At 36.2% G+C, this 16,507-nt stretch overlaps 1 protein-coding gene and 1 pseudogene across 1 annotated transcript; both read left to right on the top strand.

Annotated features, from left to right (window-relative positions):
- Window positions 1-1,079: 1,079 nt before the first annotated feature.
- Window positions 1,080-7,284, top strand: LOC115967398 (annotated as a pseudogene).
- Window positions 7,285-13,063: 5,779 nt separating this feature from the next.
- Window positions 13,064-14,329, top strand: LOC115966358. The gene has a single exon (XM_031085604.1). It carries the CDS (start codon window positions 13,064-13,066, stop codon window positions 14,327-14,329), a length of 1,266 nt encoding a protein of 421 aa, XP_030941464.1.
- Window positions 14,330-16,507: the final 2,178 nt, after the last annotated feature.

Here is a 16,507-nt window from a genome sequence, read left to right as displayed (position 1 = left end):
GGAATAAGTGTTCCCTCCTACCCATTCCATTCCCTCCTACTTAAACTCCCAAACAAGGGAATGGACTTTCCATTCCCTCCATTAAAACTCCCAAACAAGGGAATGGAAGAATATTCTAAAATAATTCTTTTCATTCCTTTCCATTCCATTCCATTCCCTCCTCCCAAATAAGACTCCCTTCATTTAGACTTCTGCCTCAACAAAATTTGCATTTATGTCAAATTATTAGTTTATTGAATGTGCAAAGGGAATAAATGTATGTATTAATTATTTATAGGTGTGCACTAATAATTTATATAAAAAGAATTTCTATGTATATTTTATAATTCTATATAAGAAACTATTTTTATTTGGAATACTTATTATTTTATGGACAAAATTTAGCTACAAAATTAGTTGTAGTCTAAGGTTACAAATTTACTCTATAAAATAAATATTACTACATATTTTAAAAATCTAACCGTTGAATTGCATGTTCTTTACGTTATTAATACACATATCAAATTTTGTGTCAATTGAATATTATTTACTATATGATCTATAAACTTATATTTTATGCATAATTTTAAACTAAAAAAACTTACAATTTAAATAATTTATTGATGACATACCTATTGATTTTTAATTTTCTAGAAATTTTACAAGTATAGAGGATATAAGAAGATATAATCCAATGGTGAATTTTTCAAAATTCACATCTAATAAAATGATATTGAGTAAGGTTATAACCTAAGTATACAACCAATTTTGTAACTAAAATTTTCTCTTATTTTTATCAAATATCATGTAAATAAAATGTTATTGATTATTCGATCATCAAACTTATATTTTCTCTTAATTGTAAAATGCAAATAAAAACTTAAAATTAAGGGTTCGGTTAAGAATTAAGATGCTCTTAATACGTTTGTTAATTTATTATTTTACGAACATTTTAAAATAATTTTTTATGAAAAATATAAAATAGAACTAAACAAAAATAAGTATTTTTTTCATAATTTTCCTTTTTTTTTTAATAAAAAAAATACCACTATCATAAACCAATATCCTTAATCATCCATGAACTTTTTCCTAAAAGGTTATGTGATCTTTGATAAACAATTGACTTACTTTAACCATGCCGTTTTGGGGATTTGCCCTGGCCTCAACATCACCATTTCATGTCTTCAACCGATCCTATATACTTGGCCTTCATCATTTTGTAAAACTCAAAACTTCCTCCTTACCCACATCAATAGGTACGTACCACACTCATTCTCATTCATTTGTATTCTTCAAATTTTAATGCCCTTTTTTCCTCTGTGTTTTCTTTTAATGTTTGTATATTTTTTCCTTATAGATAAAAGTCACTATTTTACAAAGAGAGATATATATAACAAAAGCAATTGATGAAAAAAAAAAAAAAAAAAAACCCAAGAAATAATATGTGTTTTTGTGTTAGTAAAATGGGTTTCTTTCAGTTTGTGGGATTGTGGGTTTGAATTCCATGTGGGAGTTGTTATTAATTGGTGGGCTCTCTATGAGTCCAATGTGTTTGATTAAATTCCCAACAGAACTTTCTGTTACTTGCCAAAGCAAAGCTTACACAACAGCCAATTCTGGTTTTTTTAAGCTTTAGATTGATTGTGCCTGTTGAAGAATGATAGTGGGTCTAGACACTCATTGATAAGATTTCATTATGGTGAAAACTCTGCTTGTAATGTAACGTTATTAGAAGGCTAATGGTTAGAGTTTTTACATTACATGATGCTTGGATATAGAAAGCACTGACATTTCATTTGAGGTGTTGTATCCGTGTTGTATCTGTATCATACCGGAATTGTACCCACTTTGTCATGTTATAATTTTTCAAAAATTGCTCATGTCTTGCCTGTACCCCTACTTGTGTCCTTCCTAGATTTAAGCTGAGCTTTGTTTAGAATCTTTAGATTGACCTAGTTTAAGCAAACGATCAGGTGGCCTCATCACATTATTGTCATCATATTTATAATCAAATTATTATTATTATTATTATTTGGTTCTATAAATGATTTAAATGGATTAAGGTATTCTTTCTAGTATGTTAGATGTTAAATCTTATAGTTTTATGTTCTACAGTAGCTTTTAGACTTATTAATATTTTGTCGATGCAGATGCAGCCTTCTCTCTTTGTGAGGGGTCACTTGATCGTGGAGACAAAGTTGCTGCTTCATAGATGCAAAGCTTGGAAGGTTGTTCAAGTAAATCAGGCACAAACAAAGTGGCGTAGGCATTGGTAGAATTTGGTTTAAATCATGTTGAGTAAAATGTATTGTTAGAAGATAGCCCATTCTTTTTGTAAGTTCTTGCCCATGATAACAGGTCTTTGTAATTTGACAAGTTCATATTATATAAATAAAAAATTGCCATCTTTATTCAAAAGAAAAAGATATTACTGCTATAAAATTCCCTCTATCCCATGCATATCACGGGTTAGTGCCTAGTACCATACATAGTTATAGTTACAGAAGCCTATCCTAACCTTAGTCTCTGCCATTTGGCATGTTTTGAGCTCCAAAAACAGAGTTGATGGCTATTGCATTTGTGATATGGGGTCTGATTACTGTTCTCTCATTTTCAGCCCTCGTTATCAAATTATGTATCCACATCAGACGAAACAGAAAGAGAGCTGTGGGGTTCTTTCATCCCTACACCAACGATGGTGGTGGCGGAGAGAGAATACTTTGGTGTGCTGTCAAAGCCATCCAAGAATAGACTTCTCACCTTGACCTTGACTGCATCATCTACACTGGTGACCACGATGCCTCGCCTCACAGCTTGATGCGCTCTCGATCGATTCAGAGTCAAGCTAATTCACCCACCTAAGGTTCTCTCTCTCTCTCTCTCTCTCTCTGGAATTAGTGAAATTAGCTGTTTGGATTTGGGATTTTATTTAATTGTGAGTTTGAGAATTTGTTTAGATCATGTAGTCAGTGTGGAAATATTCAAGATGTACTAATTCATGAAAAAGTTTTGGAATTAAACAAATTTCACAACTCCTATAGTTTTGTAGTAGTGAGAGTTAGTTACATGTTTATTTTTTGAGAGGCAATCTTATTGCTGAGATGTTAGCCTTATATGTTTTTGTTGCTGTTTGTTTGTGTGTGTGTATTGGTAAGTTACATACATGTCCAGTATTCCAGTGTGTTTTGAACACATGAGCTAAGAAGCATGGATATGGACACTGTCAAGGGACACGACAATTCTTGAAAAATTAAGACACCTACGCATGGTGATACCAACAACTATCAAAATCTTTAAAAACATAAATAAAATTCTAAGGAAATAATTTTCAATAACAAATTACATGGATGCACTAGAGATTTTTGGAGTACCTGTGCTTCTTACCCCATGGGCCTTATGGAAATGCCATTTGAGCCAAAGCTTATTGGTGAGATGTTAGTCCGCAAAATCTACCTCAAACCTTTGGAATATTCAATTTCCTTGCGTAGCACTGTATCTCCAATTTTGTTGATTGTATCACTAATGTTGTTCGGAATGTGCTGGGATTTTGTACTTTAGTAGCAGTGATTTATCTTACCGATTGTGGTGGGTGTTTGATTCTTTGTTCATTTGAAGTTAGTCGCTGTTACAATACATGTTGTTGTGAATATTCGGCAATCTTTGAATTTTGAACTTTGAATTTTTTGTTTCATTGTTACCATTTTCAGTGATTTATCTTACCGATTATGGTGGGTGTTTGATTCTTTGTTCATTTGATGTTAGTCGCTGTTACAATACATGTTGTTGTGAATATTTGGCAATCTTTGAATTTTTTGTTTCATTGTTACCATTGTTATATTATCTTAGTTTATGATATCTTATATGTTCAGGTGGTGCATCTCTATAAAAGGAAGTGGGTTGGAGAAACCACTTACCCTCACTTCACTATGATTGGTCAAAGTCTGGGTTCGGTCTATCTCTCATGGGAAGCTTTGTACAAGTTTACTCCCTTATATCATTTTGACACTAGTGGATATGCTTTTACGTATCCACTTGCATGGATGTTTGGATGCAAAGTTATCTGTTATACCCATTACCCTACTATCAGTTGAGACATGATATCTCGTGTTCATGAACGATACTCAATGTATAACAATGATGCCTTGATTGCTCAAAGGTTTGTTTCTTAAATCTTTAGATCACACATTTTGTATCTATGCCTTGTGATGTTTCCCTGATGGGTTTGTTTTTATATCAAAACCTTCGGTTTTTCATTTCCTTCTGTAATAATGAAAATTAGAATATAATTATAGTTTTTTTTAATAATTTTAGATTGAAAAAGTTGCTAAGGAGCATGGCAGGGAAGTTATTGCTCCTCGTGCTCCTGCAATGTGTTGGAATCCACATGATTCTGGAATTAATGTTGATTTATAATTTGATGAGTGTGGATTTATCTAAGTCATGAACTTGGTAGTGACTTTAAAGCATCTTTGTCACTAGCAAATCAAACATTTGTGTTGGGTACTTCCCTTTAAAAAATTCCACAGGCAGCTTTTCACTTCTTCCTCTTACCATATACAGGCAAGTATATGGTCACATGCCTATACAGATTAATGAATATTTAACTTACGCGTGTGAGCAACCTAATAGTCATATGAGGTCCTGTATTCATTTCTTTCCCGAGTTGTCACTGATGGCCTAAGTTGATATCTTTTACATTACATAAAGCTCCTGCATGCATTTGTAATAGATGTAGACAACTTCATATCACCTGTTCTCCTCTTATGTTATATTGTAAAATTTTCTTATGTTTGTTGCAGCATTTGGCTATCTCGGTGCAAAGTTCTCTACTACACAATTATTAGCTGGATGTATGGATTTGTAGGCTCTTGTGCACACCTTGCTATGGTCAACTCTTCATGGACCCAGTCTCATATTGAAAAGCTTTGGAGAATTCCTCACCGAACTAAGCAAGTGTATTCTCCTTGTGATACTTCAGGACTTCAGGTTTGTAATTTCCTGTTTCTATAATCTAAGGATTTTGTATGCATTGTGGGGTTGAAGGCCTTCGTGTATGCGTGTGTGCTTTTTCTTTTTCTTCCTGTTGATCCAAATTTCTTCTTCCATTTTTCTTTATGACACAACTTTATTATTGATCTTAGCATTCAATTTATTTTCTTGAATATAAGTCATCATTTATTGTTGTTAATTTTTTATTAAACAGGTTATCATTTATGATTTCTTTGTGATAAGATAATATCTATTGGTGCCAGGTTGGTAGGATTAGCCACATTTTACTCTTTTTTCTTCTTCTTTTTTCCCTTTTTGTAAAATTTTTTTTATAAAAAAAAATGCAATATTTTTAGTTTTATGTCAGTAGCATATTTTCTCTATTCTGACAATAATACTAGGAATTTATAATAATTCTTGCTTTTGTTAAAATTCCGATGCAAAAACCTGTGAGTTTTAACAAGTTGCTGTCCAAACAGGTTCTTCCTTTGGAAAGACCTTCTAAAAGTCCAATAATTATATCAGTGGCTCAATTTCGACTAGAGAAGGTGGGCATACTTGTGTTATCCTTATGAGCACAAGGTACTATAATTTTGATGGCTCATTTTTGGGGCCTTTTGAAGTTATGCATGGCAAGCCCTTCATAAATTGATTCTTTTATCTCAGGCACACACTCTCCAACTTGAAGCCTTTTCAGTTGCTCTCAAAAACTTAGATGCTGACTTGCGTAGACCTAAACTTCAATTTGTGGGCAGTTGTCGGAATAACTCAGATGAGGAAAGACTGCAAAATTTGAAAATAAAGCTATTGAGCTAAAGGTGGATGGGGACGTCGAATTCTATAGGAATCTGATGTACAGGTTTGTGCCTGTCAAATATATTCTGGATCCTTTAAACAGCCATATTATGTTTTGTGGAATTTAATGGATGAATATGTGCATTAACTTCTTCCCCCACAGGTATACATTTTATATAAAGAAATTGATTATCCTTAGTCCAATAAGAATTGCCAATTTGATGGACTTCTCCCACTCAGGGTTGTTACATGTATCACACACTAATTTCTGATTCATCTAGTAGAGGACATGTCATACACATGCAGGGAATTTGAAGATAGTGTTTTCCCTCATAGGCTGCAGCTAATTAGATTATTGCTACACATCATGTACTTGCTTAAACAGATGAAAGAGCAGTTGCTTGTGATCCTTAGTGTTGGAAATTCAAATGTTCTAAGTTAGCTGCTACCATGTGTGTCTTGATCTACTGGTCAAACTAAATTATGTGGAATGACAGAATTTTTGACATTGACTAATTATGTCAGTGGTTCTAGGACTTTATGATGGTGCATGTATTATCTTGTGTATACTTGGCATACAATCAACTTTATGTGGATCAACACGTAATTAAGAAATTAGTTACTGTCCTTTTCCACTGACATCTCATATAATCCTGGGGGTGTTTTGAGGGAGCCAACAATATGTTTTCATTATAAAATATGATCAGTGGTGATTGACATAAGGGAATTAGTGAAGCCATGTAAATGATATGTAATTCATAACTACCACTAAAAAGTTCCATTAGCCAGTGTATCTTTGTGGATTGGCTCATTGAAGTCGTGGATATCTTTTTTTTAATAAAGAGTAACTCAATCTTGGTTATCTCCTTGTTTTTGCTGTCTTATCCTTGGTCTAATCTTCACAATCTGCAGGGACTTGGTGAGACTTTTGGGTGGTGCTGTTGCAGGAATCCACTCCATGACAGATGAACATTTTGGCATTAGTGTTGTGGAGTATATGGCTGCAGGCGCAATCCCAATTGGTTGACATCTTTTATGATCTCCTATTTAAAACTCCAATACTGTATATGTTGCTCATACTTTTCCTTATCTCTACAGCTCATAATTCTGCTGGCCCAAAGATGGACATTGTTTTAGAAGAAGATGGACTGCAAACAGGATTTCTTGCTTGTAGTGTGGAAGAATATGCAGATGCCATCCTGAAAATTATGAGGATGTCTGAATCTGAGAGGCTCGAGATGGCTGCAGCTGCAAGGAGCCGAGCAGGCAGATTTTCTGAGCAAAGATTTATCAAGATTTCAAAGCTGTGATCTGGTCGATTCTAAACACCGCTTCCTAATAATGGACTAACAACAGATACAGCATGCTTGCAACTCAAAGAGTGTAACATATTCTACCCTTCAATTTTTTGGCATTTTAGTTGTAATCCAGTAATTGGATGAAGTTTTTCCGTCTAAATGGTTCATGATAATTTTGATCTTTAATATACCTCAAATTCTTAATTATAATTTATTTCCCATATGTCTTGGCCTGAGGGGTTGTAGATTTTAATTAACTCCATTGGTGAAGTCTTTATAAGGGACTTGAGATTGAATTCCAACTACAATAAAAAAATACTTATCAGTGTATTGTCTTGATAATAAAGAGCAATTGTCAGGGAATAAACATTCTAGATTTTTTGTATTTTTTTACTAAAGACACTATAGATTTAATTTTTTTAATGTCTGTTAAAGAAGTTTTTATAGAAAATGCAGTCTGATCTGTGAATTATTAAACTCATAGGCTTAGTTCAATCATCAATGATAATAGAAAAGGAAGTTGTCAATGTCCATCTAGAGGAAGTTCAGTGATACCTTGATGCAATGGGCAAGCATAGAGGAGAGTGAGTTGGGTGTCCCATCAAGAGGGTCCTCTGGAGTCGGTTAGAACTTAGAAGGTATGGCCATGAACACAAACAAGGCATTCATGAAGGGATTCATGTAGGAAGAGTTCAGAAGTTCTAGTTACAGTAAGGTTTACCACTAGGCAGTGTCTAAAATAAAAGGGTTTTGAACTAGAATTGTAACTTCTCTTCCTATAGAATTGTCTTGATTGGGGTAGGGTTACCCTTGTAATGGTTTTTCCAATTTTCCTTTGGATTCATTCTCTATTAGTTTTCTATTTTATCACCATATTGCTGTGTTCATTGCTTTATGGTTATTACTTTATAATATGGTGACTTGCTAGTTTATGGTGCTTAAATTGTAATAATTGTGATCACATAATTAGTTAATTGGAACTTAATTGATAAATGAACTACATAATAAACCTTCAGGGTCTAAACAAGCTTTTTTAGGGATATACTTGGGGTTAACCTCATATGCACCTACAAAAGTAAGAACAAAGAAGAAAACAAACATAATGTGGTTAAGGCTACGTATGTAAGGATCAAGTTGCGTATTCAGTGACCTAGGGTGTGTAAGCAGGCTCGAAATTGTTGTTTACGCTAGGCACAAAAACTTGATTTCAACTAAATTATATTACCCTAATCATGTTATTAATCTACTAATTAAACAGAAAATTAAGGAACTTTGTACAAAATATTGAAAATAAAGAATGAAAATAAAAAGATATCAAAAGACAAAATTTAAAGGGAAAAAAGAAGAAGAAAAAAACTGACTTGACTATTCCCCTTCGCATTTAGGCAAATCTTTACTAACCAAAGAAAATCAAAATAAAATGTTAAACAAAAAAATTAAAATAAAACTCTAAACTAAACTCAAAAAAAAAAAAAAACACTAGGAGGTCTTTTTTTTTTAAGTGTATTTGGATTTTCTCTCTATATTTTTTCTGTCTTTTGTGTGTTTATTGTTGCTGAAACTGAAAACTGAAAACACTGTAGCAAAATAATTTTTAAATGTGTGAATAGTATTGTGGGACCCATTTTTTAATATTTTTTAACCCGTGAACAGTGTCAAACAGTGTGTGAACAGTGTCAAACAGTGTGTAAACAGTGTCAAACAGTGGTGAACAGTGTTCTTGTCTCCCAAAATCAGAAACGGTGCAGGAAAAAAAAAAAAAAAAAAAGTAAAACGCAAAACGCAGACTTGGGTTTCAGCAGTATCCAAACGCCCTCTAAAAGTAAAACCAATGGCTTAGGACCCTTTTTAAAGGAGAGGTTTGAGGTTGAAAAATCCCATCCTAGAAATGTGGGATAGGTGTTTTAGTGCATCTTTTTGTGCAAAACATGTCAGGTCATATGTATGGCACAAGTTTGAGGGAATCAAGGAAGTTGCATCTTTTTTCCCGGCCTTTTTTGTTTTTGAGAAAGAACTATAGAGCCTTTTTAGTGTTTGTTTAGATTAAGCTTATTTTTATTGAAACTAAAAATATTGTAGCAAAATAATTTTTAAATATATAAATAGTATCATAAAACTCATTTTTAATAAAAAAATTACTGAAAAATGAAATTTGTGGGTCTGTAAACAATACACAGACCCACAAAACTGATAAAGGGACAAAAAAAAGTAGGAAAAGTGCTGCTACTGTTTATAAACAGTAACTGCTGTCCCCTGCTGCAGCTGACAGAAAAAAAAAAAAAAAAAAAAAAAAAAAAAAAAAAAAAACGCAACAGCAGACGTGAGATTCAGCTCAATCCAAACGGCATCTTAACAGTAGAGCTTTTGCATGCGGAGATTTAATTGGAAAACTTTTTAGTGTTTTAATTGTACGGTAAATTACTGTGAATAATGATTTAAAATTTTAGATTTGTAAAACATGAATAGTGATTTGTAATATATTTTTTCTTCTTCTTAAAAAGTATAAATTTTAAATTTAACCTTGAAACCGTTTTTTTAACTTTAGGAAAAAATACTTTTAAAATTTTAATGGAACACACTACATTATTATTATTATTTTGACAAAAGTGCTTTAACGCAATACAGACGAATCCTAAAAGAGCAATTTCTGTTTAGCAACAATTTTGGAGATATTGCGTGCACGTCTCCTGTGATATGCTGTTTTGATGTGGAAAACACACTAGACATAATGCTTAAGCAATAAGCAAATCCTTTCATTTAGAATAATTTAATATATTTGGTATAGCTTTATAAAATCATCTTGGATATTATTGGCAATTTGGCTTTGGCACAAGATGGCAACGAAATTTTTTTTTTTTTTTTTAAAATGCCTTTTCTGAGTTTTCTCTACTGTTGTATTATTGTTTCTAGGCCTTGTTTGGATCGGGTAGAAATTAACTTTTGACTACTTTTCTCTATTCATTCATTCATTCCTTCAGAGGCTAAAGAATGTTCTGATTATTAAGAAATGGAAATTGCAAACGAAGATGCCAGAACTACAAGGAAAGTACACAAAAGAAATCCCTTTAAAAAATATGGAATAAAAACAAATACAAAATACAAAATACAAAAAGAGATGGCAACACTTTTTTTTTTTTTTTTTTTGGGATTAATGGAACAAAATTAATCTACGTATCCCATCTCTCGAATATCTTCCAATACTGTACACATACAGATCGTAATCATATACAACAAATACAAAGGTAACATGTATTATATACACTATCTTTAAAAGCCATCCTCAAATTGCATCTCTTACTTTTCGTAAAACTTAAAAAAATAAGAAAAAGTATTTTATTATAAGATTGTTTTAAGGAAATGTTACTTATAACGAACCTCACATGCAGTCCTATGTGGTAAGATGAACACTTCTAATAAGACAGTCTCATAAAATAATTTTTTCGGAGTCAGGATGGAAGAGTATGGGGTTGGGAGAGTTGTTCCATTAAAGAGAGAATTCGAGCATGAGAGGCACGAGCGTGGATGACGGCCTCGGCCTCGAGCTCAGCGAGCTGAGAACATAGCCTCTCCTCGCCTTCCTCAGCGATTTTGAGCCTCTCCCATGACCTTTGCAGCTCCTGCTTCATTTGCTCCTCCCTCTCTTTGCTCTTCCTCAGCTCCCTCTCCAACTCCTCATTCCTCTTCCTCAATGACAACGTGGTTTCTTCTTCTTGTTTAGGACCCATATATATATATATATCTGTGTGTGTGTGTGTGTTCCTTTCTCTTAATGGCAACTTGGTGTTTAAACTTTAAACTTCAAAGCGTTAAAACCTAATATATATAGAAACTAAAACTAGTATGTCTAGGTTCAATGAATCTTCTCGTTGCATAAATTTCTTCAACTAATTACGCGCTTTGACATTTTGGGTTTGTTCTCTGTTTTTGACTTGTCATTTTTTCTAATAATTTTTTTGATATTCTTCTCTTGCGGATATGTATATAATTAAATTTATACACCGAAAGAGAAATTTATATCTTTATTATTTTTTAGGTTTTTTTTTTTGACTTTCATTATTTCACATTTAATAACATTCACACTCTTTCACATTATTATAATATATTATATGTAAACATTTCATATGAAAGTGTAAATATTGTATAGAACATTTCAAATCCAATAATATGAAAACAATAATTAACCCTTTTCAATCTTCTCTCTTATTCAGCAAAAAAAAAAAAAAACAAAAAATCTTCTCTCTTACTATTGAATTTGCTCATGTCATGCATGCGGTGGCGGAGCCACTTGTGGGCAAGGCCTAAACTTCTTAAAATCCCTCTATTAGTTTTCCCATATGGTATAAATATAAAATATTTATAACCTTATAAAAAAAAATACTACTTTGGCCCCTCTCAAAATTTTTTTTTTTCTTTAAAACTTTAAACTCTAGTTCAAGTTATAATTCTCCACGTGTATATATATATATATATATATGTGTGTGTGTGTGTGTGTATAAGCATACGTATTGTTTTTGTGTGTGTAAAATCTAATAATATCTCTCAAACTATAATCCCTTTCTTATTAAGCCATTTAGTTTTAAATTGTTTTGACCATGTTTCTACAATTTGTAATAGATTTACTCACAGTTTTGCTCCAATATGTATTGATTCATTAATATATCAAAAAGTACACAATCATGTGTACACAATATGTATTGCTCCATGAATATGCATTATTTCACATCTAAAAATCAGTAATAAAATCATAAAATTGTAAAAAGAAATCTTCAAATTATTCTACATATAAGTAATAATGGTGTAAACTTCTTTTTTCTTAAAATTGTAGTTTAAGTATGTATTTTTTTAGAGTTTGAGTAATTACATACAATTTATAATGGATGCACATAGAGTCACAGACACATGCCTATAAGATTAAGGTAGGTATAACCCCCCAAAGAAACCTTTTTGGCTCGCCATTGCATGCATGGCACACCAAAAGAGCAAGGTTTGGAACCCTACATTACCCTATGAGACCAAGGGGTGCTATGAGCCATTCGTGCCACAAAATTTTGTTTAATAGTATAAACTAAAATTTGAAGTTAATCCAAAAACTAGGTTTAATTCTCTCTCAAGAATTAAGTTGGCACAAAGAGGCTCTTCAAAAATAAAATAATTAATTGGTTTACACTTACGGCCCCCTGATAAAAATATATATATATATATATATATATATTGATAAGGGTAATTTTGTAATACTCGGACTACACATAACAAGATGTATAGTGACGCCCCGAATAAGCCCATCGACCTTATATATGTCTACAAGCTGACGGACCTAGAAGTCTACAGAGCCGACGAACCTAGAAGTCTACAAAGCTGACGATATTAACCCTTGACTTATGTTGGAGGCTGACGCCGCCAAGATGAAGGGAATAACTAGGTTGACGGTTCTGACGAAACCCTAACTTGGTCTCCATGTATATACATATATGGAAGTTTCTTGTGCCCCATGCACAATGATGATTACAAAGACTCTTATAAGGAATATGCTCATAAGGATTCCTATATGAAAAGGATTTCTAAGTCAAGGAAAGAGGTTGACTTTTCTACTATAAAAGCCCCAATAATTTACCCTTCTTTAGAACTCTAGAGTTGTGAGAATAGGTCTAACTTGACTTTCGGAGGGTATTTGGCTGGCACCACACCGGTACTCTCTGTTAGGTCTTCTCTTTTTGTTGTGTAGGTCTTGCTTCGAGTGTGCGAGGATCATGTAACTCACTGTTGATTTTTCGGCATCATCAATTGGCGTCGTCTGTGGGAACTACGCACCTTAACCTATTGCTTCCTGGACAAAGAGTTGTATGGTACTTACTCGCTCGATGGCAACTACCAACAACATTTAGGGAGACAAGCCGCAACCCACTGCCCTGGAGAGGCAAGTTTAGACCCTCACGGTAGCAGTGGAACGTCTCACTAAACAGAATCAAGACCTTGAAGAACAGCTACGGCAGAAGAACGTTGTTATGGTTACCCAAGAGGAAGATCAAGAAGGTACCAGTATTGACAGGAGAGACCGAGAAGGGCCGAAAGGCAGTAATGCCCCGAGCAGACCGGATCGACAAGACATGAGCCGTCCTTCCACAACAGACACGACTCCCCTTTACATTGTCGCAGAGATGCAGATGATGAAGGAGCGTATGAACCTTATGATGAACGTCCTCAAAGGACAAGTGTCCAACGACCTCGATGATCTAGTCCACCGAACTGACTCGCCCTTCACCACGTCCGTCAACCCCTTCCCCCTGTCGCAGAAGTTTCGTATGCCCCATATAGAAAGCTACGACGAAGTCAAGGACCCTCTCGATCACCTAGAGACTTTTAAGACCTTGATGCATTTTCAAGGAGTAGCAAACGAGATCATGTGTAGGGCCTTCCCTACAATGCTAAAAGGACCTGCGAGAATTTGGGTCAGCAGACTAACACCTAACTCCATCAGCACTTTCAAGGAGCTAAGCACCCAGTTTACCTCGCACTTTATTGGGGGACATAGATACAAGAAGTCTACTGCATGCTTGATGAGTATCAAGCAGCGAGAGGATGAGACGTTGAGATCCTACATAGCTCGCTTTAACAAGGAAGCGCTCTCGATTGACGAAGCTAACAACAAGATACTTGTAGCAGCCTTCACAAATAGGTTACAGAAGAGTAAGTTTTTGTTTACTTTGTACAAGAATAACCCAAAAACCATGTCGGATGTGCTTTACAAGGCCACCAAGTACATGAATGTTGAAGATGCGTTGCTGGCTCGAGAGGAAAAGCCAATAAAGAGAGAAAGACAGGAAGACACGCGACAGGATAGGTGGCGAAAGATGGCAAAAATCGGAGAGCGACGGGAAGACAGGCACTTTAAGCCCCCGACAGGGAGATTCACGAGCTTCACCTCGCTAACAGCCCTAATCGACCAACTCCTAATGCAAATCAAGGATGAAGGAACCTTAACCTTCCCTAGAAAGTTGAAGGGAGATCCCAACAAACGGCCTAGAGATAGGTACTGTTGCTTCCATCGTGACCACGGCCATGAAACTGCGGATTGCTATGACTTGAAGCAGCAAATCGAAGCCTTTATTAGACAAGGGAAGTTACAAAAGTTCGTCAGCAGGGAGAGAATAGATCCGCCTACACAAGAGCGAGCCCCCCGACGGGACAACGAGCGTCCCAAACCACCCCTGGGAGACATAAGGATGACTGTGGGAGGAACGGCGCCTACCGGCTCATCCAGGAAGGCCTGAAAGTCATACCTTAGAATGGTTCAGAATGTTCAAATGATAGGCGTCGTCTCAAAGATACCGTGGGTTGATAACCCAATTATCGGTTTCTCGGAAGAAGATGCTCAACGTCTTCACCGCCCACATGACAACGCACTCGTCATTAGCATCAAAGTAGGAGACTATAACACATACCGGGTCTTGGTTGACAACGGAAGCTCCACAAACATTCTCTACTACCCAGCATTTCAACAGATGCGGATCGATAGAGAACATCTAGTTCCAACCAACACTCCACTCGTCGGGTTTGGAGGAACAAAAGTGTACCCCCTTGGCGCAGTCACATTGCCTGTAACGATCGAGGACTATCCTCAGCAAATCACTAGGGATGTTACATTCCTTGTGGTCGATTGCTCCTCCACTTATAATGCCATCATAGGACGACCAACCCTCAACTCATGGAAGGCCATAACTTCGACCTACCACCTGATGATTAAATTCCCCATGAAGTACGGAGTAGGAGAATTGCGAGGAGATCAAGTAGCCGTGAACGACCACCTATAGACCTTGAGCGTTGAAGAACAGCGGACGGGGGCAGAACCCATAGAGAGGCTGGAGGAGATACCTTTTGATAGCTCCAAATAAGACAGAACCACAAAGATCGGTACTCTCGCTAGCCTGACGGTTCGCCAAGAGCTCGTAGCCTTCCTTAAAGAGAATCAGGATGTGTTTGCCTGGAGTCATGAAGACATGCCATGAATCAACCCGTCAGTCATAGTACACAGGTTGAATGTGTTGCCTTCCTTTCCACCCATCCGGCAGAAAAAGCGAGCATTTGCCCTAGAGCGAGACTGAGCAATAGCAGAAGAAGTCGGCAAGTTACAAGAGGCGGGCTTTATCAAGGAAGTTTACTATCCTAACTGGCTAGCGAATGTGGTGATGGTCAAGAAGGCCAACGAGAAATGGAGGATGTGCGTAAACTTCACAGATCTGAATAAAGCATGCCCTAAGGATAGCTATCCCCTTCCACGAGTTGACGTACTAGTAGACTCTACAGCTCAGCATCAGCTATTGAGTTTCATGGACACCTTCTCAAGGTACAATCAGATCCGGATGGATGAAGTGGATCAGGAAAAGACCTTATTTGTTACTAGCCAAGGTCTTTTTTGTTACAAGGTAGTGTCATTCGGCCTTAAGAACACGAGCGCCACGTATCAAAGGCTCATGAACAAGATGTTTGCGAACCAACTCAGGAGGAGCGTTCAAGTCTACGTCGACGACATGTTGGTAAAAAGCCGAAGAGAAGAAAATCATTTGAAGGACCTTGAGGAAACCTTCAGCACCCTTCACTCCTACAACATGAAGGTTAATCCGAGCAAGTGTGCATTCAGGGTAACAACTGGGAAATTCTTAGGCCTACCTTTCCTCCCCACCACTACTAAGTCCTTCACAACCAAGGGAAGAGTTCTTCCTGTATTTGGCTGTCTCCCCGACAGCTATAAGCGCGGCCTTGGTCAGAGAGGAAAACAAGGTTTAAAAGCCCGTGCACTACGCCAGCCGGGCATTTCGTGGTGCAGAGGAGAGGTACCCACCCATGGAAAAGCTAGCCTTTGCCTTAGTTACAGTAGCCCGCAAACTCAAACCATACTTCCAAGCACACACGGTAATCGTTCTAACCGAAAAACCCTTACGACGGGCCATAAGCAACCTCGAAGCCGCTGGTCAGTTAGCGCTATGGGAGATAGAATTGAGTGAGTTTGATGTCCAATACCGCCCACGCACCGCCATCTTAGGGTAGGTCGTCGTTGGCTTCATAGCAGAATTTACCAACGGGGAAGACGAGGGGGCAAATGAATATCCGCGGTGGAGCATACATACAGACGGGTCATCGAACAAGTAGGCCGGAGGTATTGGTGTTGTACTTCTCTCTCCTAAAGGGGACCAAATCGAATGTATGATCCGTCTCAACTTCCCTACCACTAATAATGAAGCAGAGTATGAAGCCTTAGTAGTAGGACTTGACCTTGCCAAAGCAGCAGAAACCGTAAGAGTTGTCCTTTACTGTGACTCTCAGGTCGTCACTAACCAAGTAAACGGGGTCTATAAGTGTAGAGGTGAAAGGATGAAGAGATATCTGGACCAAGTAAAGAGAAAGGTAGATGAGCTAAAGGCCAAAATTATCCAAATCCTAAGAGGAGAGAA

This window comes from Quercus lobata, chromosome 11, assembly GCF_001633185.2.
Source record: "Quercus lobata isolate SW786 chromosome 11, ValleyOak3.0 Primary Assembly, whole genome shotgun sequence".
NCBI lineage: Eukaryota > Viridiplantae > Streptophyta > Magnoliopsida > Fagales > Fagaceae > Quercus > Quercus lobata.
The sequence above is the reverse complement of the archived record's forward strand: the minus strand, read 5'-3'. Positions and strand labels throughout refer to the sequence as shown.

Coding starts and splice junctions, on each gene's coding strand:
- LOC115966358 (XM_031085604.1), top strand. CDS start 13,064: ATGGTTACCCAAGAGGAAGATCAAGAAGGTACCAGTATTGACAGGAGA.